The sequence below is a fragment of the Molossus molossus genome, unplaced genomic scaffold (genome assembly GCF_014108415.1).
Source record: "Molossus molossus isolate mMolMol1 unplaced genomic scaffold, mMolMol1.p scaffold_m16_p_11, whole genome shotgun sequence".
In the NCBI taxonomy this organism is placed as follows: Eukaryota; Metazoa; Chordata; class Mammalia; order Chiroptera; family Molossidae; genus Molossus; species Molossus molossus.
The window spans coordinates 50,796,781-50,823,873 of NW_023425346.1; the positions used below are offsets into that span (position 1 = coordinate 50,796,781).

Below are 27,093 nucleotides of genomic sequence, written 5' to 3' on the forward strand. Positions count from 1 at the left end.
TTAGAAATGATATCGTCTTATTCTCTTTTCATAAGAATGTACTATTTAAAACTGTATAGATCACTCTGGCTGGTTTGGCTCAGCGGTTAGAGCGTTGACCTGCGGACCAGAGAGTCCCGGGTTTGGTTCCCGCTAGAGGCACATACCAAAAAATAAATAAATAAAACTATAGATCTTATGTAGGCTTTACAAGGGAAAGGAATCTATTTGTCATTGGTCTTCAATACCTTTTTATCTGTGCTGTGTGCACAGAACTCATAAGCATTGTCCTAGAAAGCAAACTAGCTCTGTGATCTTTGCAGTGAATGATCCATTATCCCAGAGTGAAGGATCAGCAGAAGTTGGCTGGGATACTCCTACTGGCATCAATAGTGTCTGTGCCTCCCCCCCTTTTCTTTTTTTAAAAAATTTTCTTTTGGAAACATTTCAAAGTTGAGTTTAGGGAAAAGATAAGAGGTTAATAGTAGAGAATCATTCTTACTTTGTCTATATTTTAAACACATAAAACCTCTACTGACTTCTGTTGCCTTTTGTTTTGTTTTGTTTTTCTCTCTTTCTGTACAAGCACTCCTATCTGGACAGGGAAACCTCCCTTCTTCTGAGAAACATTGCAGGAAAACCTTCTCATTTGCTGACCAAGGTGATACTTCTTCTTTCCACCTGTATGTAAATATTTATTGCCTTGTAGGTAGAATATAATTTCTGGTTTTGATTGTGCTCTCAGATTTCTCAAATTGTGCTTTCTTGTTTCAGCACTTTTGTGCTGAAGAGGTATTTTTTCTCTTATAGAAGGTAATTATTTACTGACTTTAATGACTATCAGAAAATATTGAGAATAGAAAATATTTTCAGTACATTTTCACTAGTTTTTAACTTTTGTAAATACCCAACAGTCTTCCCAAGTACTGTGCACTTTTTCTAGCTTAACGTTGTATTTCACTTTGAAGCCTAAAAAGCATTGCTTTAATTTCAACTTCTGCTAATGGTTATCCATGCTGTGCATTGTTTTAGCAGACTTTGTTATCTAATTCTTGTTTATATTATCAGCATCTCATTTAATTAAAACATTTGTTTATATAATCAGAATCTTTATATTAGTTCATCAGATTGGAAGAGAATGTTGAGTTTTAATTTCTCAGGTCTTCACTTGCAGCATGGGATGGTATTTTATATCAATTTTAAATCTTTTAGCCATTGTCATCATTGACTGAGGGTAACAATAAGGAAAGTGACTGAATAGCTTCCTATGTTTTTTCAAATCATGTTTTTATTTCATTATCTTATTTAAATAATGTTAAATTCAAGAATGTCAGACTTGGTTTCTGAAGAACATATATAGTAATTATGGGTAATGTCTAAGTTTTAGTTATTGTATTAGAGGACTATTTTTAAAATTTATTTCTTCTTAACTGTATAAACTTGTGAAAGAAGATGATAAAGCTAAAGTTAAAATCTCCATGAGAAGCAGTTCAAATGGAAGACCCAAGAGTCAGCAGTGAAACCCTTTCTTTTGCTTGAGTTTCTCTTTATCAGCTAGATCTGGGGATAGGTTAGGAGGAGCTTAAAGACCCAGTAGTATAGAAGTCTGAGCAGATAATAGACTTTATAACCGTAGCAAAGTTCTTTCCTTTTTCTCAGCTCTTCTCTGTTTGCTCTCTCTCTACCTGGAATTTACACTCATAACTTCAACGAGCATCTCTGTTCTAGATTCTATCTCTCTACCTCAGAGGGACAGATTTCCAGATAGTCATCAGGCGTTTCCTGGAAGATTACCAGCACTTTCAGTTCCACAGGTCTTTAGCTTTCTTACCCTGGGGCCTCTCAATTTATATTCATCATCATCATTTGACATACCTATTTCTGTTCAGAGTGCTGCCCTTCTCTCCCAATCACCTAGGTTTGACTCCTCAACCATCCTTGGCGCCTTTCTTCTTTTCACTTTTGACCACAAAGCTCTGGTGAAGCTTATGGTAATCCTCAGGATTTATTGAGTTCACCCAACCATTTTATTCCCATTGCCACCACCCTTGGCTCTTATTGTCTTACCAGAGCCACTACACTGGTCTCTTTATTCTTTTTTTTTTTTAATCCTCACCCGAGGACATTTTTCCATTTTTTGTTCAGGTAGAGTGGGAGGGAGAGAGAGGAACAGAGAGAGAGAAACATCGATGTGAAGGGACACATCGAGTGGTTGCCACCCGCACAACCGACCAGGGCCGGGGACAAACTGCAACCGAGGTACGTGCCCTTAGCGGGAACCAAACCCGGGTCTCTCAGGACCGCAGGCCGACGCTCTAACCACTGAGCCAAACCGGCCAGGGCTGGTCTCTTTATTCTTGCCTGTCCCTCTTCCTGTCCATTTTATACACAGCTCACAGATTAAGTGAGCATTTAACCATTTCCATTGCTTATTTATTCAACAAATATTTGTTGAGTCGTGTACTGTACTAGCTGCTAGGCTATAACATCGTATTGTCCCCAAAATGTCCATATATCCCCCCACCTCCTTCAGGAGCTCACAGTCTACTTATGAAGATAGATTTAAAAAACATTAACAAGCAAGCATGTAGACAAATTCTAAATCATGTTAAGTGCTATGAAGGAAGGCTACATTTCCTTTAGATGGTAAAATCAGAAAAGGCACTTCTACGGGGTGACGTTTAATCTAAAGCTTTAAAGGATGAAAGCCATCTTGAGGGTGAAGTGAAGTGGTCCATGTAGATAGGCCCTAAGAGAAAGAGCTTGGCATGTTTGAGAAGCTGAAAAAAAAAAAAGACTGGAGCCACAGTAGGTGAAAGAATATATGCGTGTCTTCATTTGGATTTTGAGAGAGAGGCAAGAGCCAAATCATTCAAGGCATGCTAAGGAGTTTGTTTCTTTCTTCTAAATGCACTGGAAAACTGTTGAGGAGAATAACTTCATTCATTCAACAAATATTTACTATGTGCCACACAGTATTTACAACCCAATATTCCAGTGAACAAAACAGTTTCTACCACAGGAAGAGTTGTTCTTTGCAAGTTGTGGATAAATGCAGCAAGTCAGTTCTCATCTCCATCTGCCCAGGAGGTGGTGATGCCAACTGCTATCTCAGAGCCATTCCCTACTCAGATCATACCTTCTCTTATTACCCACGTGGTGGCATTGCTGGTGTATATAGTCAACACCTGGCTATATACCACCCTGCTTACATACAAGAAATTTGAGCAGGAATGTTGTTCAGTGGCATAGAACCTAAACATTTAGAGTGGGGAGGGGAGTGGAGTTAAGCATGAAGTCGCAGAGCTTTCCTTGATAATCTGAGCCACAGGGACCTCTCAGTACCTCTGTACCAGAGCACCTGGCTGTTTTGAAGCTAAAATGAGTTTGTACCTCTTGGATATCTCCTGTGTGGCAGTCTGGCTCTCCCTACTCAAAGAGCATGTGCCCAAGTTTCTTACACACCTCTGACCTGCACTCTTCCAAACTAGGGCACTGTAATACCCAGTGGTTAGTATAAAGTACAGTGAACACAGCAGCACTGTGCTTAGGCCAGGACAGCAAAAAGAGTGGGGTTTTTTGTTTTTTTCACCAATCCAGTTGTAACTATACCACTGTTAATGAAATAACTATCCCACATGGAATTCTGAGCTGGGAGCCTCTGGCAAAAACAGTACCAACTGGTTTGTTCTAGGAGTGGCATTAGTGACAACACAGGACTGTTTTGCCATAAATGAGAGCAGTGGGCAAAGGACATTGCTGATCCGATGCCCTTGATATCTCTTGATACTGTTCTAAAGGGCCTTCCTGACCTCCTGGTTTACCTTTTTTCTGTAAGACTTATCACTAACTGACTTATCACACCTATTTTTTTGTTTTGTCTTTCTTATTAAATGTGAGTTTAAGAGAGCCAGAAGTCTGTAACCACTACACTCAAACCCAAGCCTGCTCAGTCTCAACAAACATCTGTCAAATGAAAGAATGGTCCTTTAGTGACAATTGGGATTTCAAGAAATGCTGTAGTATTGACCACATTTTCTTTGCTTCAGAGAAGTAAAAATGCCAATATATAACTGAATTTTTTTAGTTTTGACAAGCAGTTTTTATTTACTGCTATCCCAAAAGTTTGTTATATAACCCTTAGGATAAGAGGAACTGTCACATCGTAGTGGAAAGTGCAAGTAGTCACTTGGTAACTGCCTCTATAATTTTAGAAAGAGTATTCCTGGGCCTTAATTAATCAGTACAATGGAAATAATAATAATAATAATAATAATAATGGCCTTGCCTTATTGAGAATTAAATGAGATACTGTGTCTAGTATGTCATTTAGTGTGTGACAGGTTTCAAGGTTTTGGTTAATATTAGTTCTCTTCTCAGGGAGATTCTATCAATTTCATGGTTTCTTTGTTTTTTTAAAAATTGATTTTGGAGAGAGAAACATCAGTTTGTTCCATTTATTATGTATTCATTGGTTGATTCCTGTAAGTGCCCTTACTGGGGATCAAACCTGTAAACCTTGTCCTATCTGGACAATGCTCTAACCAACTGAGCTACCCCACCAGGGCAATTTCATTTCTTTAAGGGAAGTAAACTAGTTGTTACTGTTACCAATTTTGCTATAAGCAGTTTTATAAAATAGACTATTTCATGAGTATTAAACTGCTTATCACTTCAAGTTTTCTTTGAATTCTTTTACTTTACATAACGTTTTTATTGTTGTAATCTGTGAAATAAAGTTGATCCCAAAGAAATTGCTAACTATTTTAGCCCTTTAATTTCAATTGGCTTTGTTCTGAACCCACAAAACCTTAATAATATCTTAGTTGAAGGAATTTCCTAGCTGTCCCTTAGCAACTGTAACTCTCTGAGTATTCTGATTTTTACACTGAAGACAATGCTCTAACACTTTGTAACCACAGCATTGGCTTTCATTTAATCATAAGATCTTCACCGAGTTTTTGTTGTTGATGTAAATTTGAGGAGGCTTGACATTTGATGATTATTGATAGCCACACAGGAGTTCTTCAGGTAGAAAATAGGTTGTCTCTTGCTCTTGTAAGAGAAGGGGTTGGAGAGAAAGTTATTATATGTGCGAGGTATCTTTTACATATATTTAGGATAGTTATGGGACAAACAGCGTTAAGAAAGGGATAGGTAAAAGATAAGAGGCAGATGACTTAAGACCTGAGTTTGTTGGCTTTAACAGAAGAGAACATGAGTTGAATAAAGCTTTGTTCTTTGTATTAAACTTTGTATTAAATTTGGCTTGACATAGATTTGCATTGCCTTTATAAATAAACTGTTAGATGTCTTCTAAGTATATAATCTAAATACGCTCAGCTAAGATTTATCAATCTTTCCTATATTGCACACTACTCTATAAGCTTACAACATTTTCTGCCTTTCCTAGGTTGTTATGGTTAAAAGGTATGATTATGGTTTAAATAGAATAGATGAAAATCAAACTTTCTGAGGAAGAATGAAATACTCTGAATTTTGCAGTTTGATATAAACATTTTATTTCCACTTTTTCTCCAAACTCGAAAAGTTAAAGGTATCTTCATCATTCATTTCTTCAGAAAGCTCCTAGAAAGGATATCCTTGTTAATAAACTGGAGAAGAATGAACTAAAATTTGCAAATGGGAGAATAGCTGAATTTGGATATTCAAATAGCCTCGTCTCGCTGCATTACCTAAAAATGGATTCTTTTTTTTTTTTTATCCTCACCCTAGGACATTTTTCGGTATTTTGTTCAGATAGAGTGGGAGGGAGAGGGAGAGGGAGAGGGAGAGGGAGAGGGAGAGGGAGAGGGAGAGGGAGAGAGAGAAACATCGACATGAAAGGGACACATTGAGTGGTTGCCACCCATACGACCCAAACAGGGCTGGGACAAACTGCAACTGAGGTACGTGCCCTTAGCAGGAACCGAACCCGGGTCTCTCCAGACCACAGGTCAACACTCTAACCGCGGAGCCAAACCGGCCAGGGCTAAAAATGAATTCTTATTGATGGCTAGGAAATCTGATTGGTTTAATGTATGTTCATTGGTTGCATGTATCTCTTGTTTCTTTCCTTTTTTAAAAAAATGGAATTTACTGGGGTCTTTTGTTTCTTTAAATCTTTCTTTCAGTGTGTTGTTAACTTTCTCCCTGTTAGCCTGTGCAGCAGAATCTGATCTGGGAGTTTAAGCTGACCTTATAATTGAATTACTTTTTATGTCATTTCTTCAAAAGATAATACTGATTGTGTTCTAAATAATTTACTAAAATGGGAGTTAAGAAAATAAAATTTTATAATAAAATTTATAATCAAGATCAGGTAATTACAATTTTTTAATTATTTTTTGAATAGACTATATTTTAGAGTAGTTTTATGTTCACAGTAAAAATAAGAGGAAGGTAAAGAGCTTTCTCATATACCACCTACCCCACACACATGCATAGCCTCAATTATCACCATCCCCCACCAGAGTGGAACACTTGTTATAATTGATGAACCTGTATTATTAACACATCATTATCACTCAGAGTCCATGGTTTACATTAGGGTTCACTCTTAGTGGTTTACATTCTATGAGTTTGGACAAATGTATAATGACAGTAGTGTCATACTATTAGAATAGTTTCACTCCTACAAAAATTCTCTGTGCTCCACCTGTTCATTTCTTCCAGCCCCTGACAACCACTAGTCCTTTTACTGTATTCATAGTTTTACCCTTTTCAGAATGTCATTTAGTTGGAATTATATAGTAAATAGCCTTTGCAGATTGGCTTCTTTACTTAGTAATATGCTTTTAAGTTTCCTCTATGTCTTTTCATGGCTTGATAGCTCATTTCTTTTGAGCACTGAATAATATTTTATTGTCTGTATGCAGTACCGTTTATCCATTCACCTACTGAAAGATACATATCTTGGTTGCTTACAAGCTTTGGCATTTTATAAAGCTGCTATAAACATCTATGCAGGTTTTGGGGTGGAGGTAAGTTTTTAACTCATTTGGGTAGATAATAAGGAGCATGATTGCTGGGTTGTTACTGTAAGAGCATGTCTAGTTTTATAAGAAACCACCAAACTGTCTTCCAAAGTGGTTGTACCATTTTGCATTTTCACCAGCAATGAATTCGAGTTCCTGTTGCTCTGCAACTTCAGCATTTGGTGTTTTCAGTATTTTGTATTCTGCCGTTTTAATAGGTGTGTAGTGGTATCTTGTTTAATTTGCAGTTCCCTAATGACATGATTTTGAGCATTTTTTCATAATCGTATCTGCCATCTGTCTATCTTCTGTGGTGAGTTGTCTGTCAAGGTGTTTTGCCCATATTTGAATTGGGTTGTCATTTTATTGTTGATTTTAAGAATTCTTTGTATAGTTTAGATAGTAGTCTTTTATCAGCTGTGTCTGATGATTTTGCAAATATTTTTTCCTAGTCAATAGCTTGTCTTCTCATTCTCTTGAATATGTTTTATCCTAAAAAATGTTTATGACTTTAAGGACATCTAAGTTTTTATTAACTTCTGCATATTAATTATAATATAAAAGAATTTGGCCCTTTAGAAGTTCATATTTCTGTTCTAAATACATAAAGCATTGATTCTGCATATCAGGTTTTCCTCATCAGGCTTTGAGATTTAAATTTACAGTAGTTTAGTTTTCTCATTTTATAACCTGCCTTAAAAAGGAAAAAAAAATTGTGTTAAAATATATAGTCAACATATCTTATAACTCTGTTATTCTTCATTTGAATAAAGTGTGGATAGGATGATTTAATCTTTTAATCAAGTGAATATATCTATAATAGTCTAAGAATCAAGTCTTATCTTACTCTCCTCTCCATTTTTAAAACAAAGTTCTTTGTTGTCTGTCTAATTGGGTTTACAGATAGTATTTCCAGACCTTGGTTATTATGTTAATTCCCTGACTCCTTTCATTGAAAAGGATCAGATTTCTGACAAACAAGCCCACTGTATTCCCTAACCACTGTTTTCTTCTCTGTTCTACAGAGTAGTAAGTAAATACTAAGCTCAAAATGAGGGGAGACAGTCTAGAATGTGAAATGGAAAGAGAAGCAGTTTGGAAACAAGAAAGCCAACAGAATTTAGAACAGTGACTAAATCTATTAATTGAGTTATTGTTTTGTTTTTTATAAACTGATAGCTTTGAGTATAACACATGGATTGTGTTTTCTAAATCAGAATTTGTAGCAAATAGTTTGGCTGATATAATTCGGCTTTTCTTTTGTTGTTTTTTTGTGTGTTTCTTTTTAAGTTTTATGTTAAATAAAGGAATTTACAAATTGGCAGCTTATATTTTTCTTAGTTATTTTCCAGAGAAATCAAAGTTTAGAATTAGAAAGTAATCCTTTATAAGTAAAGGTTTACTTACATGAGTTTTTTCAGCTGGCGATTAATGCTCCAGTGTACTATGGCCTATTGCTGGAAAGTGCAAGTAAGTACTGGTATTAGACTACTATGTGTTGTTTTAGGGAAAATAGACAATTGGTTTAGAGTTTTAGTCCTTCATAATTTTATTATCTGAATGTTATAAAATAGAAGTTACTAGAAATTAAATATTTGGAAAATTATATGACTTTAAAAAAATTATCAATAAATTAATGGAAACAAATTTGAATTTATTGACATGAGATATTGATTATATTGTATGTTTTTCCAAAGCAGAGTAAAACCTATAATATAATGCAGCCTCCTCTATTTGTATTGGTATATTAATGAGAATGTACCTACATTTTTTATTAAGGAGTTATATATGGTTGCAAAGAAATTGATACTTTTGTTTTGCTATTTTTATGATGATGGTACGTTTTCAGTGTAACAGAACAAAACAATATACAAAGATTGCCCCAGCTTTGGAGGGGGTATAAATTCAGAGTTAGGGATTGTGCAGGTGTAACAAATTGGCAGGCTCACAAATAACTTACTTATACTCATGTTCTTCCTACCCCAAAACCCAAAATTCATCTGCTTCAGATGGACGGAATAAAACTCATTATTTTACTACATCACAAATTTCTTGTTTTCTAGAATACGGAATCTAGTCTTATAAGAGATCTTCAAGTCTGCATCTTAAAAAAAAGTTTCTTTATAATATGTGAGCTCTCACTTTGTGAACAGGGTTATTTTAAAATGTACCTTATATAAGTGTGTGAAGTTACATTCTTACTGAAATTCAGTGCTAGCAACATCCTTAAGGATAAAAAGACTTCTTCTAAAAAAATTCTCATTATTTTAGCATTAGTTTATCTGAAGTGCTTTTGTTTGCAGGAAGAACAAGCAGCAAAATTGAAAGCTGAGAAGATCAGAGTTGCCCTAGAGAAAATTAAAGAGGCACAAGTGAAAAAGGTAATATTTGGCCTTTTCCCTGGCCTGGGGTTTTTATCAGTTTTACAGATTTATAAAGAATTGCTTTGTTTATATAATGTATCTCTAAGATATGGAGAGATAGAGGGGTATTTCTTCCTAATATATTTTTCACATGTATTTTTTGTGGGGCAAATGCATTTTTAAAGAAATAACTTTCTGGTTTAACTTATCCTAACAGTAAAATAGAATAATCTTATTATAATCTTACATGTTATAATTTTTAGGAGGCTTTAAATTTGTTTAGGTAGGCTAATTTTAGAGTATTTTTAACATAGTGAAGTTAAGTTTGTTTTAATTTATATTTAACTAAGGGCATTACTGAGAACATTACTCAGTATTGGAAGAAATTTCTAAAATGCCTACATTTTGGTTTGCATTTAATTTTCTTTTTGCCTTTTATAGCTGGTTATTAGAGTCCACATGTCTGATGATAGTTCTAAAACAATGATGGTGGATGAGAGACAGACAGTGAGACAAGTGCTGGATAACCTGATGGACAAATCCCACTGCGGTTACAGTTTAGACTGGTCCCTGGTGGAAACCATCTCTGAGTTGCAAATGGGTTAGTAATCTTATTACTTCAATTACTTTTTAAGTTTTATGTAATTCTAACAGTTTTCATGTTCATAAAAGTACCTCAAGAGTATTTATATATATATTTTTTTCTATAATATAACCTTGGCTTTTTACATTATTATTTTTTTCCCAAGTATTGAGATTTCTTTGAATATGAGGTTTCTAGTTCAATTTAGATTTTACTTATAGCTAGAACAAAGTGTTTTTGTTTTTGTTTTGTTAATCCTCATTGGAGGATTTTTTTTCATTGATTTTTTTAATCTATTTATTGGGGAGGGGGCACAAACATCGGTAGGAGATACATTGATCGGTTTTGCCTGCTGCATGTGCCCTGACCAGGGCCAGGGATCGAACTTGCAGCCTAAGTACATGCCCTTGACTGGGAGTGGAACCTGTGACCCTTTGGTGCGCAGGCTGACACTATAACCAATGAGCCACACTGTCCAGGGCTGTTTGTTTTTTGTTTGTTTGTTTTATCCTTGTTCATCAGAGGACATTTTTCCATTTTTGTTCAGGTAGAGTGGGAGGGAGAGAGAGGAAGAGAGAAACATGGGTGTGAAAGGGACACATTGAATGGCTGCCACCTGCATGACCCAATCAGGGCTGGGGACAAACTGCAACCAAGGTACATGCCCTTAACGGGAACTGAACCCGGGTCTCTCTGTACTGCAGGCCAACGCTCTAACCACTGAGCAAAACAGGACAGGGCTGTTTTTTGTTTTATTTTTTAAGGTAACAAAATACTATTTCCCTTCGAATAAGAATGGCATAGATCAACATGTTTACCAGAGACCAATTTATTTATTCACTCACATTTGTATTGAAGTCTTTATACCTGCATTAGACTTTCAAGGGACACACAAAGCACACATTTCTTATTTTTAGGAGATATACTAAGTCTTAGTTTCCTAAGATTTGTAGTTTGGTATAGTGTTTTCTAATTTTAAACATCCTCATTTTTATACCATCATTGACTCTTTTAAAAAGTTTTCTCTTTGTAATATTGTGTGATTACAGAAACCTTGCAATAATTATCTTAGCACACTTAATTGAATGAGTAATCAATTTCAATTTGCTATTTTATTTAAAATATGTATTTGCATTTCTCTTACTACCTATTATATCTTTAAATATTCATAACAATTTCCAGATAAATAAAAATGTGTAATTATTAACCCTTTCTCTCAGAAAATATGTACACAACTCCCAAAACTAAACCATAAGTTACTAGAATTTTATTAACATGTAAAAATGTATTCTGATGATAATCATAATCGTTGTTTGTTTTATCCTTGTCCATCCGATAAATAGATGAAGTAGCATCATGATACACAGAAAATATTTGGATGCTAGTTTTGGAATATTTTCATGGTCGTAGGTTAAAAACACAGTTGTAATATTTCTGAATTACATTTTATATAATTGACTATGGTATCGTTTTTTTTTTTATCCTCACCCGAGGACATTTTTTCATTTTTTGTTCAGATAGAGTGGGAGGGAGAGAGAAGAAGATAGAGAGAGAGAAACATCGATGTGAAAGGTGCACATCGAGTGGCTGCCACCCACACAACCCAACCAGGGCCGGGGACAAATTGCAACCGAGGTATGTGCCCTTAGCGGGAGCCAAACCGGCCAGGGCGACTATGGTATCTTTTATTTATTTATTTATTTTTATTTTTTCCACATCTTTATTGTTGGATGTAAAATGTATTACAGATGTTCCACATTTTTCCCACATTGACCCCCTCCTTCCCACTCCCGCCCCCCTCGCACCTTTTCCCAAACTATTGTCCGTGTCCATTGGTTATGCATATAAGTTCTTTGGTTTATCTCTTCCCACCCCCCCCAACCCCTTTCCCTTTGAGGTTTGTCAGTCTAGCAATGAATTTGTGCTTCTTAATCCCTTCACCTTTTTCACCCATTCCCCCAACCCCCTTCCCAACTGGCAACCAACAAAATGTTCTCTATATCTATGAGAATGTTCCTGTTCTACCTGTTCATTTTGTTTGTAGATTCCATTGTTGATAGATATGTATTCATTGCCATTTTGTTTGTTCATACATTTTATCTTTTTCTTTAAAAAGACCCTTCATCATTTCATATAATAACGGTTTGGTAGTGATGAACTCCTTTAACTTTTTCTTGTCTGGGAAAGTTTTTATATGTCCATCGATTCTAAATGACAGCTTTGCAGGATAGAGTAATTTTGGTTGTAGGTTCTTGGTTTTCATCACTCTGAATATTTCTTGCCACTCCCTTCTGGCCTGCAAAGTTTTTTTGAGAAATCAGCTGACAGCCTAATGGGAACTCCCTTGTAGATAACTAGCTGCCTTTCTCTTGCTGCTTTGAAGATTCTCTCTTTGTCTTCAACCTTTTGCATTTTGATGATGATGTGTCTTGGTGTGGGCCTCTTGGGGTTCATCTTGTTTGGGCCTCTCTGTGCTTCCTGGACTTGTATGTCTGTTTCCTTCACCAAGTTAGGAAAGTTTTCTGCCATTATTGTTTCAAACAGGTTTTCGATTTCTTGTTCTCTCTCTTCTCCTTCCGGCACCCCCAAGATGCGAATGTTGGCACGCTTGAAGTTGTCCCAGAGGCTGCTTACACTAGCCTCATTTTTTTGGATTCTTTTTTCTTTTTGCTGTTCTGATTGGGCGTTTTTTGCTTCCTTATATTCCAAATCGATGGTTTGCTCCTTGGATTTACGTACTCTATTATTGAAGCTATGTAAATTATTCTTTATTTCAGTTAAAGCCTCCTTCGTTTCTAACTGTGCAGCGATTATTTCTGACTGGTCCTTTTTTATGCTCTTGAGGCCCTCACTGAGTTCATTGAGCATGCTTATAAGCAGTATTTTGAACTCAACATCTGTTAGGTTGCTTATCTCCATTTCGCTTAGTTCTTTTCTTGGGGTTTTGTTCTGTTCTTTCATTTGGGACCTGTTTCTTTGTATCCTCATTTTGGCTGCCTCCCTGTGTTTGTTTCTGTGTATTACTTAATGAGAGGTATGGGGCTAGCTGAGACCCGATGCTGCTCTTTTGAAAGAATTTAGGAAAACCTGAAGCAGGATCCAAGACAGGTCAATCCTATGGTTAAGCAACTGGCAACAGCTTGGGTGGGCCTGAAAGTTGGGTGGGGCGGGGCGGGGCCTCAGGGAGTCAGCAGGGCGGGGCTACCAGTGTGAGCCAGGTTGCTGGAGTCCCAGATATGGCGACTGTCTGCCGCCCCAGGGAAGGGCTCACCAAAGGAACAAAGGCCTCTGACAGCACGTTTGTCCCCGAGGAAGCCCCCTCTCCAGCCCTCGCTCCAGTGCCAAACAGCTCAGTTCTTCCCTGTGTTTCTCTGGTGCCCCTTGAGCTGCCTTCCCTCCAGGCTTAGAGGGAGAGAGTCCGATAAGTTTGTGCGCCGGCCCTTTAGGGAGCTGCCTGTGGCTCCAGCCAGGTCAGCTTCCCTGAGCCTCAGTTTCCGCTGGTTTTTCCAGCCAGAAGTTATGGGGACTTCTCTTCCTGGCACTGGAACCCTGAGCAGGGCACCTGGTGTGGGACCGGGACCCCTCAGTCCTCAGGAAGGACCTTCCCAGCCGCGGGAGCCTCCTGATTTTTATCCGCCACACGTGGGTGTGGGACCAGCCCGTCGCCGCTGCCACCCCTCGCGCCGCCGCCCCTCCTACCGGTCTGGATGTAGCTGCTTTTTTTTTTTTTTTAATTCCGTAGTTGTAGGACTTCCATTCAGCTTGATTTCAGGCGGTTTTGGATGATGGTTGTTCTGTAGTTTTGTTGTAACTTGGATGTAGTTGTGGGAGAACGCGATACTGCATTTCCCTACGCCGCCATCTTGACCGGAAGTCCTCGCGACTATGGTATCTTAAGTAACTATTATTTAATCATATATGGCACAGTGCTTCAACTATAGTATGAGGTGAACTTGTAGATACAAAGATCAGACTGGTTGGTTTCCAGAGGGGAGGAAAATTGAGGGGCTGTGTGAAAAAGGTGAAGGGAGTAAGTACAAATTGGTAGTTGCCAAATAGTCATGGGGATATAAAGTACAACATACGGAATATAGTCAGTAATACTGTAATAAGTGGTACAGAGACATGTGGGTACTTGAAATATTGGGGGAACCACTTTGTAAAGTGTATGTTGTCTAACCACTATGCAATACACCTGAAACTAATAAAAAATAATAGTGAATATTAACTGTGATTGAAAAGTAAAATTTTTATATATAAAATTTTATATATACACACACACGCACACACATATATATACAGTCATTCAGTGAATAAAAGAAAAGAAAACAAGAGACTACTAAGAGCCCAAAATAAGGTGGTGGAAACAAATTATCATAAATGTAAATGACTCACACAACAAAAGTTATTAAGAAAGGATGAATAAACAAAATGCAGCTGTTTGCTATTTACAAAAGACCTATTATATAAATACACTAACCAAAAAGATAATTAACTATGTTAATATCAGACAAAATAGACTTAAAGCAAAATGAGTTACTAGAGATGAAGAGAATACATATTCACAGAGAAGAGACCATAATTCTAAATTTTATCTAATAGCATTAAAATGTATAAAGCAAAAGTTGATAGAATTACCAGGAGGATTTCACAAGTCAGGCTTTATAGTAGAACCTTTTCACCTAAGAACCTTTTTAGTGATCAGTACAGTCAATCAGACAAAAAAGGATGCAGGAAATTTGAAAAATAATCTGTTTGCCCTGGCCGGTTTGGCTCAGCGGTTAGAGCGTTGGCCTGCGGTTCAGAGAGACCCTGGTTCAGTTCCCGCTAAGAGCATGTATCTCGGTTGCAGTTTGTCCCCGGCCCTGGTTGGGTTGTGCAGGTGGCATCCACTCACTGTGTCCCTTTCACATCGATGTTTCTCTCTCTCTCTCTCTCTCTTCCTCTCTCTCCCGCCCACTCTATCTGAACAAAAAATGAAAAAGTGTTCTCGGGTGAGGATAAAAAGAAAAATAATTTGTTTAATATACAAAATATATTTAGAACACTATCTAATTATAGGAAAATATACATTCTTTTCAAGCAGAAGTGGAATATTTCAAAAAATTCAAGTATGAGGCTATAAGCAACTCTCAAGTAATTTCAAAAAATTAATATCTGAATAGGTTCTTTGAATATATGTTCAATCTAAAGGACATATGCTTTGATTCCTAATTTGGAATTTAGAAAATACATCTGAGTTTAAAATTAAAGCCCATGGATCAGGGAAAAAATTATCTTAGAAATTTTTTAAATTACAAGAACTGAATACTATTGAAAATACTTAACATCAGAACTTGTGAAATACAACTAAACATGTTCTTTTTTAAGGATGGATGAGAAAAGGCTTAAAGCTAAAGAAGACCTAGAAGTTAGAAGACCTAGATTCTAGTGCTAAATCTTCCACGTAGCAACTATGTGACTTTGCTGAAGTTACTTACCACCATTAGGACATGTTCCCTTATTTGAAAATAGATAGAAAACCACATAGCTTCTATAAGCCCAGGGCTATAGTGTCAATAAAGATTCTATGGCAAATCAATAAATGTGACACGCTATATAAATAAAATGAAGAATAAAAACCACATGATCATATCAACAGATGCCGAAAAAGCCTTCGACAAAATTCAGCATCCATTTCTGATAAAAATGCTCAGCAATGTGAGAATAGAGGGATCATATCTCGATATAATAAAGGCCATATATGAAAGACCTACAGCCAACATCATATTCAATGGGAACTAAAAGAATTTCCCTTAAGAACAGGAACAAGACAAGGATGCGCACTTTCGCCACTCTTATTTAACATAGTACTGGAAGTCTTAGCCACAGCAATCAGACAGGAGGAAAAAATAAAAGGGATCCAAATTGGAAAGGAGGAAGTGAAACTGTCATTATTCACAGATGACATACTATACGTAAAAAACCCCAAAGACTATCATATATTTACTAGCCTTAATAAATGAATTTGGCAAAGTAGAAGGATACAAAATTAATGTCAAGAAATAGACAACATTCTTATACGCCAATGATGAACTCACAGAAAGAAAAACTGAAAAAACAGTCCCATTTACCATCATGGCAAAAAAAATTAAGATACCTAGGAATAAACTTAACCAAAGAATGAAGGACCTATTCGCAGAAAACTGCAGGACATTGAAAAAAGAAATAGAGGAAGATATAAAAAAGTGGAAACACATACCCTGTTCATGGATTGGAAGAATTAATATTATTAAAATGTCCATACTACCCAGAGCAATCTATAGATTCAATGCAATCCCAATCAAAATACCAACAACATACTTCACAGAACTAGAAGAAATACTTCAAAAATTCATATGGAACCAAATAAGTCCTCAAATAGCTACAGCAATCTTGAAAAAGAAGAACAAAGTAGGAGGGATCACATTACCAGATTTCAGGTTATACTACAAAGCCACTGTAATCAAAACAGCCTGGTACTGGCACAAGAACAGGCATATGGACCAGTGGAACAGAACAGAGAACCCAGAAATGGACCCAAGGCAATATGCTCAATTAATATTTGACAAGGGTGGCAAGAACATACGGTAGAGTAAAGTCAACCTCTTTAATAAATGGTGTTGGGAAAATTGGACAACTACATGCAAAAAAAATGCAACTAGACCATCATCTCACACCACACACAAGAATAAACTTAAATGTGACTCATGAATCCATAAAAATCCTAGAAGAAACTGTAGGCAACAAAATTTCAGAAATCATACACAGCAGAATTTTCACTGCTACATCCCCTAAGGCAACAGAAACAAAGGAGAAAATGAACACATGGGACTACATCAAACTAAAAAGCTTCTGCACAGCAAAAGATACAATCATCAAAATGGAAAGGCAACCCACTGTATGGGAGAGCATAATTGCCAATGATATATCAGATAAGGGGTTAATTTCCAATACATATATAGAGTGCTTATACAACTCAACAAAAAGAAGACAAAGAACCCAATTAAAAAATGGGCAGAAGAACTAAATAGACACCTCTCCAAACAGGACATACAAATGGCTAAGAGACATGAAGAAATGCTTAACATCACTAATCTTCAGAGAGATGCAAATTAAAACACCAATGAGGTATCACCTCACACCTGTCAGAATGGCTGCCATCAACAAATCATCAAACAACAAGTACTGGCAAGGGTATGGAGAAAAGGGGACCCTAGTTCACTGCTGAAGGGAATGCAGACTGGTGCAGCCACTATGGAAAACAATGTGGTGTTACCTTAATAAATTAAAAATTGATTTTCTATTTGACCCAGTGATCCTACTTCTAGGAATATACCCTAAGAAGCCTGAAACACCAATCAGAAAGAATATATGTACCCCCATGTTCATAGCAGCACTATTTACAATAGCTAAAATCTAGAAACAGCCCAAATGTCCATCAGTAGACGAATGGATCAAAAAGCAGTGGTACAGCCCTGGCCAGTTTGGCTCAGCGGTTAGAGCGTTGGCCTGCGGTCCGGAGGGACCCGGGTTCGGTTCCCACCAGGGGCATGTACCTCGGTTGCAGTTTGTCCCCTGCCCTGGTTGGTCGTGCGGGTGGCAGCCACTCGATGTGTCCCTTTCACATCAATGTTTCTCTCTCTCTCTCTCTTTCTCTTCCTCTCTCTCCCTCCCACTCTATCTGTACAAAAAAAAAAAAAAAAAAGCAGTGGTACATATACACAATGGAGTGCTATGCAGCTGTAAGAAAGAAAGATCTCTTATCCTTTGAGACGACATGGAGGGACCTGGAAAGTGTCATCCTAAGCGAAACAAGCCAAACAGAAAGACAAGTATATGATCTCACTTATTTGTGGAATATAATGAATATAACAGTCTGAGGAATGGGGTAATCCCGGAGATGTGGAAGTAGGGTATAGACCGACAATCCCCAGAAGAGGGAGTGGTGGGGGAGAGACAAACCATAGAACTTATGTGCATGAACAATGGACATGGACAACAAAGCTGGGGACAGGGCAGGGAGGGAGGGAGAGGGGGGAGTCAGTGAGGGAAAAGGAGAAACATCTGTAACAAAAATAAATAAATTTTTTAAAAAGATTCTTTGCTTTTGCTGTGAATTACTTAGCAAGATTTCATGTCTTTGATACAATTCTGATGAATACTAACAAAATACTGATATTTTATTTTGGGACAGAGAGAATTTTTGAAGACCATGAAAACTTGGTTGAAAATCTTCTTAATTGGACAAGAGATAGTCAAAACAAGCTTCTGTTTATGGAGCGTATAGAAAAATATGCACTTTTCAAAAACCCACAGGTGAGACTCAATAACATAGATGTCAGGATTTTTAAATGTTTATTTTTATTACTGCTAAGTTAATAGAGTTTAAAGACTGGCGGCCACCTTGTTGGGACACTGTGGTTGTAAACCCCATGGGAGCATTTACTGCTGCTAAGGTGGAGGGACTGCTGGGCCCAGGCTGTCAGGCCTCAAAGAGGTTACCAGCCTGCAGAGCCAGATGGGGTGAGTGAGCTCTTGGGGCAGCAGAAGTAACTCCAGGGAGTTACCAGGTTTCTGCTCTCTCTAATCCAGAGCTGTGTTCAATAGCTATTTATTTGATGAGTTTCTCATCCACCAAGGACAAATACTTACATATTTAAATGTCTCTACTTCAGCCACTTATCCAGGTGACACTTTATTTTGATTTATTTTTTAAATCATTTTTTTAATCACACTAACCTTGATTATAAATGGTTCCACATTCTAATATGTTACCTTAATTTATTTGGCATCTTTGCTTATTTCAAAACAATGTTTGGGTTAATACTTCTTAATGCCCAAATATTTTATAAAAATCAGTGAGAGAAAACAACCCTAAGTATAAAAAGGAGAAAAAAGAGTAGCAATATTAAAGATATTGAATAGTTGTTTTTTAGGTGACTTAATTATGACATGTATTTACTGGATATATTAAGTGAAGTATATTCATTTGGAAATACCAAATTATCTTTTTATGGGTGATTGTTGAAATTTTTCAATAAGGCTAATAATTAGAATTCATATTTTAGTTGAATCACCCAAATGAGATTATGTTAGTCTCAGAATTTGTGATTTCTTCTTTAAAACCCAGAACATAGATTAAATTTTCTGTATCTGGATCAATTAAATTCAGAATATTTTAAGAAAATTTGCCTTCTTTGTTATACCTAATAATTTGTAAACCTTTCGGGTCCTGTAAAAACAGCTTTCATTAGTATATCAAAACATAATACTGTTGCATGTAATATCACCCCAGGATGTGGGGGAGAGCAGTTTTATGAAGTAACTGAAGATAAATGGGTATGGTAAGGAGGAGGCCACTGTTAACCATTTAATGATGATGTCCATGCATCAGTTGCTTGTCAAAGAGTGTTCCTTCTCATTCTGCACAGGCAGAAGTTGACATGAAGTTACTATATCTCTAGAAGAAATCATATATGTTCTTGTGCCAAGGGAAAAATGGAATATGTTTATCCTTTAAATTTCATTTATTCATTTTTCCAGAACTATCTTCTGGGGAAGAAAGAAACAGCTGAGATGGCAGATAGAAACAAAGAAGTGCTGTTGGAGGTATGACTCTTCACTCCCCTATTATAATATTAAAATATTAAGCACCGTTTTTTGAAGTCAGGTATGTCAGTACAGTATATTTATTTTTGCAGATGTAACTAGAAAAGACTATATTCTTCTATAGCCTGATAGAAAGAATTCAACTAGTGTACTAAAAGGGGCACAAGCTTTTGGGGGCTGACGAGTGGGAGAAAAGGCTGGTCAATGAAGCATATGATTGTGCTGTTTTATCTGCTTACACAGAGCGAAATTTTAATATAATTAGCTAGTTACAAACTTATTTCAAGACTTAGTCTTACATAACTGAATTTTTAAAAGCATAATCATTTTTCAAAACATACATCTCCATATTTTGAAGAGTAATAAAACAAATTCAAATGTAATTGAATTTTTGGCTTTTGCTAATTTAAGAGAAGATCAAAGAAGTTTGAAAACCAGAATAGTACTGGCACAAGGACAGGCATGTAGATCAATGGAACAGAATATAGAACCCAGAAGTCGACCCAAGACAGTATGCACAATTAATATTCAGTAAAGGAGGCAAGAGCATACAATGGAGAAAAGACAGTTTCTTCTATAAATGGTGTTGGGAAAATTGCAAAAAAATGAAACTAGACCACCAACTTACACCATATGCAAGAATAAACTCAAAATGGATAAAAGACTTAAATGTAAGTCGTGAAATCATAAAAATCCTAGAAGAGAATGCAGGCAGAAAAATCTCAGACATTATACATGGCAGAATTTTCACTGATACATCACCTAAAGCAAGAAAAACAAAGGAAAAAAATTAATAAATGGGACTACATCAAACTAAAAAGCTTCTGCATGACTAAAGAAACCAGCATTAAAATGAGAAGGGAATCCTCTATCTGGGAGAACATATTTGCCAATGATACATTGGATAAGGGGTTAATAGCTAAAATATATAGAGTACTCAAACAACCCAACAAAAGGAAGACAATCCAATTAAAAAGTGGACAGAGGACCTGAATAGACACTTCTCCAAACAGGACATACAAATGGCCAAGAGACACATGAAAAAATGCTCCACATCTCCATTCATCAGAGAGACGCAAATTAAAACGACTATGAGATATCACCTCACACCTGCCAAAATGGCAGCCATCAACAAATCCTCAAGTGCTGCTGGCAAGGACAAGGAGAAAAGGTACTCTAGTACATTGCTGGTAGGAATGCAGACTTGTGTAGCCACTGCAAAAAACAATATGGTATTTCCCCAAAAGATTAAAAATGGAACTGCCATTTGACCCAGTGATCCTACTTCTTTGAATATACCCTAAGAAGCCTAAAACACCAATCAGGAAGAATATGTGTAGTCCTATGTTCATAGCAGCACTATTTATAATAGCTAAGAACTGAAAACAGCCCAAGTGCCCATCAGTAGATGAGCGGATAAAAAAGCTGTGGTACGGCCTGGCCGGTGTGGCCCAGTGGTTGAGCATCCCATGCACCAAGAAGTCGCTGGATCAGTTCCTGGTCAGGGCACATGCCCAGGTTGTGGGCCAGATCCCCAGTGGGGGCATGTGGGGTGCTGCCAGTTGATGTTCTCTCTCACCAATGTTTCTGTCTCTTTCCCTCTCCCTTCCTCTCTCTCTAAAGAAAAATTTTTTTTACAAAGCCATGGTACATTTACACAATGGAATACTATGCAGCTATACGAAAGAAAGATCTCTCAGCCTTTGAGATGACATGGAGGAACCTGGAAAGTATTATGCTGAATAAAATAAGCCAGTCAGAGAAAGACAACTACTATATAATCTCAGTTATTTATGGAACGTCATGAACCAAATAAGCTGTCGACCAAAATAGAGTCATGGAAGTAGGGAACAGATTGACAGACCTCTGAGTGATGGGGGGGTAAGAGGGTGGGAAGAGATAAACCAAAGAATTTATATGCATATATGCATGACCAATGGACACAGACATTAGGTTGGGGAAAGCACGAGGGGGTGGGACCCGGGAGGAGGGGGCCAGTGGGGGAAAAAGGGGGACATCTAACACTTTCAACAATTAAAAAAAAGAGAAAAGAAAACCTGAATAAATGCTTACTTGCAACAAGGCAATTAGGAAAGGCAGGATCACGCTCAGCTTTTCATATGATGCAACAATTAAGAAAAATCCTCTTTATAATTCCCAATGTTTGTGTACTTAGGGGAGAAATTAATTTAGGCTCCAGATGTCATGTGTTAATATTTAGTGAGCATTTCTAAAATTATTTTACTAAATACATGATTGCTTTTCATTTTAATATTAAAGTTCTATCTACATATAGATAGAATTCAAAATTTCGAGTTTGTTTATATTTCTTTCAATTTAGCATTAAATATTTTAAAAATAAATGCCCTCTTTGTTTTAGAGTCATATAAATTGATAGTTTTTAAATTGTGAAGGGTTTAATCATTTACTTACCATGTTGCTTTCTTTTAAAATGTATTCCTATTTATGCCCTGACCACTTTGGTTCAGAGGTTAGAGCATTAGCCCGCAGACCAGTGAGTTGCCGGTTCAATTCTGGTCAAGAGGGTTGCAGTGTTCAGGGAGGCAGCCAGTCCAGGTGTCTCTTTCACATCAATGTTTCCCTCTCTTTCCCTCCGCCCTCCCTCCCTCCCCTCTCTCTCTCCCTCCTGCCCTCTCCCTCCCACTCTCTCTGAAGATAAATGGAAAAATATCCTCGAGTAAGGATAAAAAAATACAATAAAATAAATGTATTCCTGTTTCACTTGACAGCTAATCTAAATGTGTTATTTGGAAAAATATAAAGTTCAATGCTTATGTTAGCTGACACTTTTATTAAATTTAGTGTAACTATGCTGTTTACAGATGCATTTAAGTGCTGTTATATGCAACTCAGTTGACATTTCATCTTATTTTCTTCAAAACAGTGTTAGGTAAAAGTTCATAGGGATTGCCATAGTAGTTCTAAAATAAATCCATATTATATTTAGAATAGAAAGTTCTAATTGAGGTAAAATTAGTAGCATGATTTTAATACAAAGCCATTATGATTTAATTACTGTCATACATTTCACAGGGGTAAACAACTTTGTTCTGATATGTTTTTCCAACTTACCTTCTTCTTTTAGGAATGTTTTTGTGGAAGTTCTGTAACTATACCAGAAATTGAAGGAGTCCTTTGGTTGAAAGAAGATGGCAAGAAGTCCTGGAAAAAGCGTTATTTTCTCTTGCGAGCATCTGGTATTTACTATGTCCCTAAAGGAAAAGCAAAGGTGTGTTCCTTCTGCTGGCTTTTGAGTTCTTCATTATGCTGATTGATTTTAATTTCCAGTGAGTGTGCTGACAAGGTGAATTCGGGCTCTGATTTGTTTCAACTTCTGTAGGACACACAGAACATTGCTTTGTTTATTGATCTGTTATAAAGAAGAAACCTGGAAATGTTCACTCTCTGGTCATTAGTTGGGCCCATCTCCTGCCAAATTTTAGATGGACTTCTGGACTTCTGCCAGAGTATTTTTGCTTGTAGTTGTTTGGGGAGAAGAGCTTTCTGGGATTATAGATGTTTCAGTCTTGCTTGGGTAATATGCTTCTTCTGAGGGCCCCCTTGGTACCTATTGCTTCTGTGCTTGGGGCAGGGGTTATGGGGTGGGGAGCAGCACTCTTTTAAGCTCCTTATACACTATCACTTATTCCAGTCTTTACTACCTTCCTGAGAGGTATGTATTGTTGCCCCTATTTAACTGGTAAGGAAACCCCGACTTGAGAATCACTGTACTGGAGATATGCATGTACATAAACTGAACCACGCTATTTTCTTATTCTTTCCAGAGAGCTATATTATACTATATTGTATTTAATATACGATACCATATTTAAAGTTTCTTTAAAATGCCACCCTTTTCCAAGCAAGTCGGTGTTCATTGTAAATGGCAAGACAGCAAGTGAAAGGGACGGGCTTTTTTGTTGCATCATGGATTAAAAAAAGAAACATTTCTAGAGAATCTCAGTCTTATCTTCTGCAAAATGGCAGTAATTTCTAGTTGATAAAGTTTAGATTTTATACTAGAAATTGTTACCAGTTATGATATTTGCTTGCTTGCACATTATTGTTAATTCATTCTTCTGGGCTTTTTTTTTATCTTAGGTCTCTCGGGATTTGGTATGCTTTCTCCAGCTAGATCATGTAAATGTTTATTATGGCCAGGACTATCGGAACAAGTACAAAGCCCCTACAGATTATTGTCTGGTGCTAAAGGTAAACATGTATCTCTTTAGGATTTTAACTGATGTTAGACATAGAGCGTGTTATTGGACATTTTAGAATAGTTTGGATCTGCATCGAGTATACTGGTTTTGCTTTTATCTATAGATTTTTTTTAGGAATGGTGAAGGATAGTGAAGAATGTGCTATACCACAGCTAAGTAGCCCTTACTAGATTGATGTTACAAAGAAATGAATACTAGATTGTAAGCTTTGAGTCATAATATATAAAATAGATATTATAAATATGAGGCTTTCATTTCATAACAAGCTTATTTTAAGAAAACTTAGATCAAAGCCAAATGTGGAACATGGAAATTTTGTGTGGTTTAGATTTTCTCCTGTACTTACTCATAGAACCATCAGAGGGCACTGTGCCCAAGGTCATAGAAGACTGGCTCTCATCAGGTCCAGAAATAAGTTTTTTTCTTTTCTCCCCAAAACACACACACAACTATAGCCTTGATAACCTGTGCATGTATTATGACCTGTCTGAGCTGTTTTTAGGGTTTTTTTCCCACGCTCCTTTATCCAAACTTTTGAGCTCACACTGATTATACCTGTCCTTTGAGAACTGACATGTTTAGTGAGTTTTTAGTGATTGGTTGGGACACTGATAAAAACAACTTTCAGAAATTCAGGATAATTATGGAGATGATTGCATCTTTGTCATTGGCCCTATCTTAGTAACAGCTTGGTAGCTACTTAGGTCTGTATGTTGATGTCATTGTTTGATTTTCTTTCCTGACAGTTGTCAGTTGGGTTTGGGGTAGTGGTGTTTGTTTAGGGTTTTGGAGTAGTTTCTTTCTTTTTTTTTTATTTAATCTTTAAATATTATATTTTATTTTTGTTACAGATGTTTCTCCTTTTTTTCCCCCATTGATACCCTGATCCCCATTCCCCCCACCCCATCCCCAGCTTTGTTGTCCATGTCCATTGGTTATGCGTACATGCATATAAGTTCTGTGGTTTATATCTCCCCCCCCCCCACGCCCTTTTCTGAGAGTTGTCAGTCTGTACCCTCCTTCTACGTCTCTGGGTCTACCCTATTCCTCAGACTGTTATGTTCATTATATTCCACAAATAAGTGAAATCATGTGGTATTTGTCTTTTTCTGCTTGGCTTCTTTTGCTTAGGATAATACTTTCCAGGTCCCTCCATGTCATCTCAAAAGATAAGAGATCTTTCTTTCTTACAGCTGCATAGTACTCCATTGTGTATATGTACTGTAGTTTTTTATCCATTCGTCTACTGATGGACATTTGGGCTGTTACAGATCTTAGCTATTGTAAATAGTGCTGCTATGAACATGGGGGTACATATATTCTTTCTGATTGGTGTTTCAGGCTTCTTAGGGCATATTCCTAGAAGGGGGATCACCAGGTCAAATGGCAGTTCAATTTTTAATTTTTTGAGGTAACACCATATTGTTTTCTGTAGTGGCTGCACCAGTCTGCATTCCCACCAGCAGTGTACTAGGGTCCCCTTTTCTTCACACCCTCACCAACACTTGTTGTTTGATGATTTGTTGATGGCGGCCATTCTGACAGATGTGAAGTGATAGCTCATTATTGTTTTAATTTGCATCTCTCTGATAATTAGTGATGAGCCGTTCTTCATATGTCTCTTGGCCATTTGTATGTCCTGTTTGGAGAGGTGTCTATTTAGTTCCTCTGCCCATTTTTTAACTGGGTTGTCTTCTTTTCATTGAGTTGTATGAGTACTCCATATATTTTGGAAATTAACCCCTTATCTGATATATCATTGGCAAGGATGCTCTCCCATACAGTGGGTTCCCTTTCCATTTTGATGATTGTTTCTTTTGCTGTGCAGAAGCTTTTGAGTTTGATGTAGTCTCATGTGTTCATTTTCTCCTTTGTTTCTGTTGCCGTAGGAGATGTATCAGTGAAAATTCTGCTGCATGTGGTGTCCAAAATTTTGTAGCCTACATTTTCTTCTAGAATTTCTATGGATTCACAAGTCACATTTAAGTCTTTTATTTATTTTGAGTTTATTTTTGTGTATGGTGTGAGATGATGGTCAAGTTTCAATTTTTTGCATGTAGCCGTCCAATTTTCCCAACACCATTTATTAAAGAGGCTGTCTTTAGTCCATTGTATGCTCTTGCCTCCTTTGTCAAATATTAATTGAGCATAATGTCTTGGGTCAATTTCCAGGTTCTCTGTTGTGTTCCACTGGTCTATATGCCTGTTCTTGTGCCAGTACCAGGCTGTTTTGATTACAGTCGCTTTGTAGTATAACCTGATAACTGGTATTGTGATCCCAACTTCGTTGTCTTTCTTTTTCAAGATTGCTGTGGCTATTTGGGGTCTTTTTTTTGTTCCATGTGAACTTTTGAAGTATTTGTTCTAGTTCTGTGAAGTATGCTGTTGGTATTTTGATGGGGATTGCATTGAATCTGTAGATTGCTTTGGGTAATATGGACATTTTAATGATGTTAATTTTTCCAATCCATGAGCAGGGTATGTGCTTCCACTTTTTAATATCTTTCTCTATGTCTTTTTTCAATGTCCTGTAGTTTTCTGCAAATAGGTCTTGTACTTCTTTGGTTAAGTTTATTTCTAGGTATCTTAATTTTTTGCCATGATGGTAAATGGGATTGTTTTTTCAGTTTCTCTTTCTGTGAGTTCATCATTGGTGTATAAGAATGTTGTCGATTTCTTGACATTAATTTTGTATCCTGCTACTTTGCCACATTCGTTTATTAAGTCCAGTAGATTTTTGATGGAGTCTTTTGGGTTTTCTATGTATAATATCATGTCATCTGCAAATAATGACAGTTTCACTTCTTCCTTTCCAGTTTGGATCCCTTTTATTTTTACTTCACGTCTGATGCTCTGGCTAAGACTTCCAGTACTATGTTAAATAAGAGTCGTGAAAGTGGACATCCCTGACTTGTTTCTGTTCTTAAGAGAAATGCTTTTAGTTTTTCCCCATTAAGTATGATGTTGGCTGAAGGTCTCTCATATATGGTCTTTATTATATTGAGATATGATCCCCCTATTCCCACATTGCAAAGTGTTTTTATCAGAAATGCATGCTGGATTTTGTTGAAAGCTTTTTCAACATCTATTGATATGATTGTGTGGTTTTTAATCTTCATTTTATTTATGTGGTGTATCACATGTATTGATTTGCGAATATTGTACAAGCCTTGCATCCCTGGGATGAATCCCATTTGGTTATGATGAATACCTTTTTTGATGTATTTCTGGATCCGATTTGCTAGTATTTTGTTCAGGATTTTGGCGTCTATATTCATCAGGGATGTTGGCCTGTAGTTTTTTTTATTTGTAGTGTC

The 27,093-nt window shown here is 36.8% G+C and overlaps 1 protein-coding gene across 1 annotated transcript in view; it reads left to right on the plus strand.

Moving 5' to 3' along the window:
* Window positions 1-27,093, plus strand: part of RAPH1 (Ras association (RalGDS/AF-6) and pleckstrin homology domains 1) — a 112,368-nt gene that overhangs the window by 69,643 nt on the left and 15,632 nt on the right. Inside the window, 6 exon segments of the mRNA XM_036254189.1 lie at window positions 9,260-9,337; window positions 9,761-9,920; window positions 18,118-18,239; window positions 19,467-19,532; window positions 22,639-22,782; window positions 23,655-23,765. Coding sequence (XP_036110082.1) covers window positions 9,260-9,337; window positions 9,761-9,920; window positions 18,118-18,239; window positions 19,467-19,532; window positions 22,639-22,782; window positions 23,655-23,765 — 681 coding nt within the window.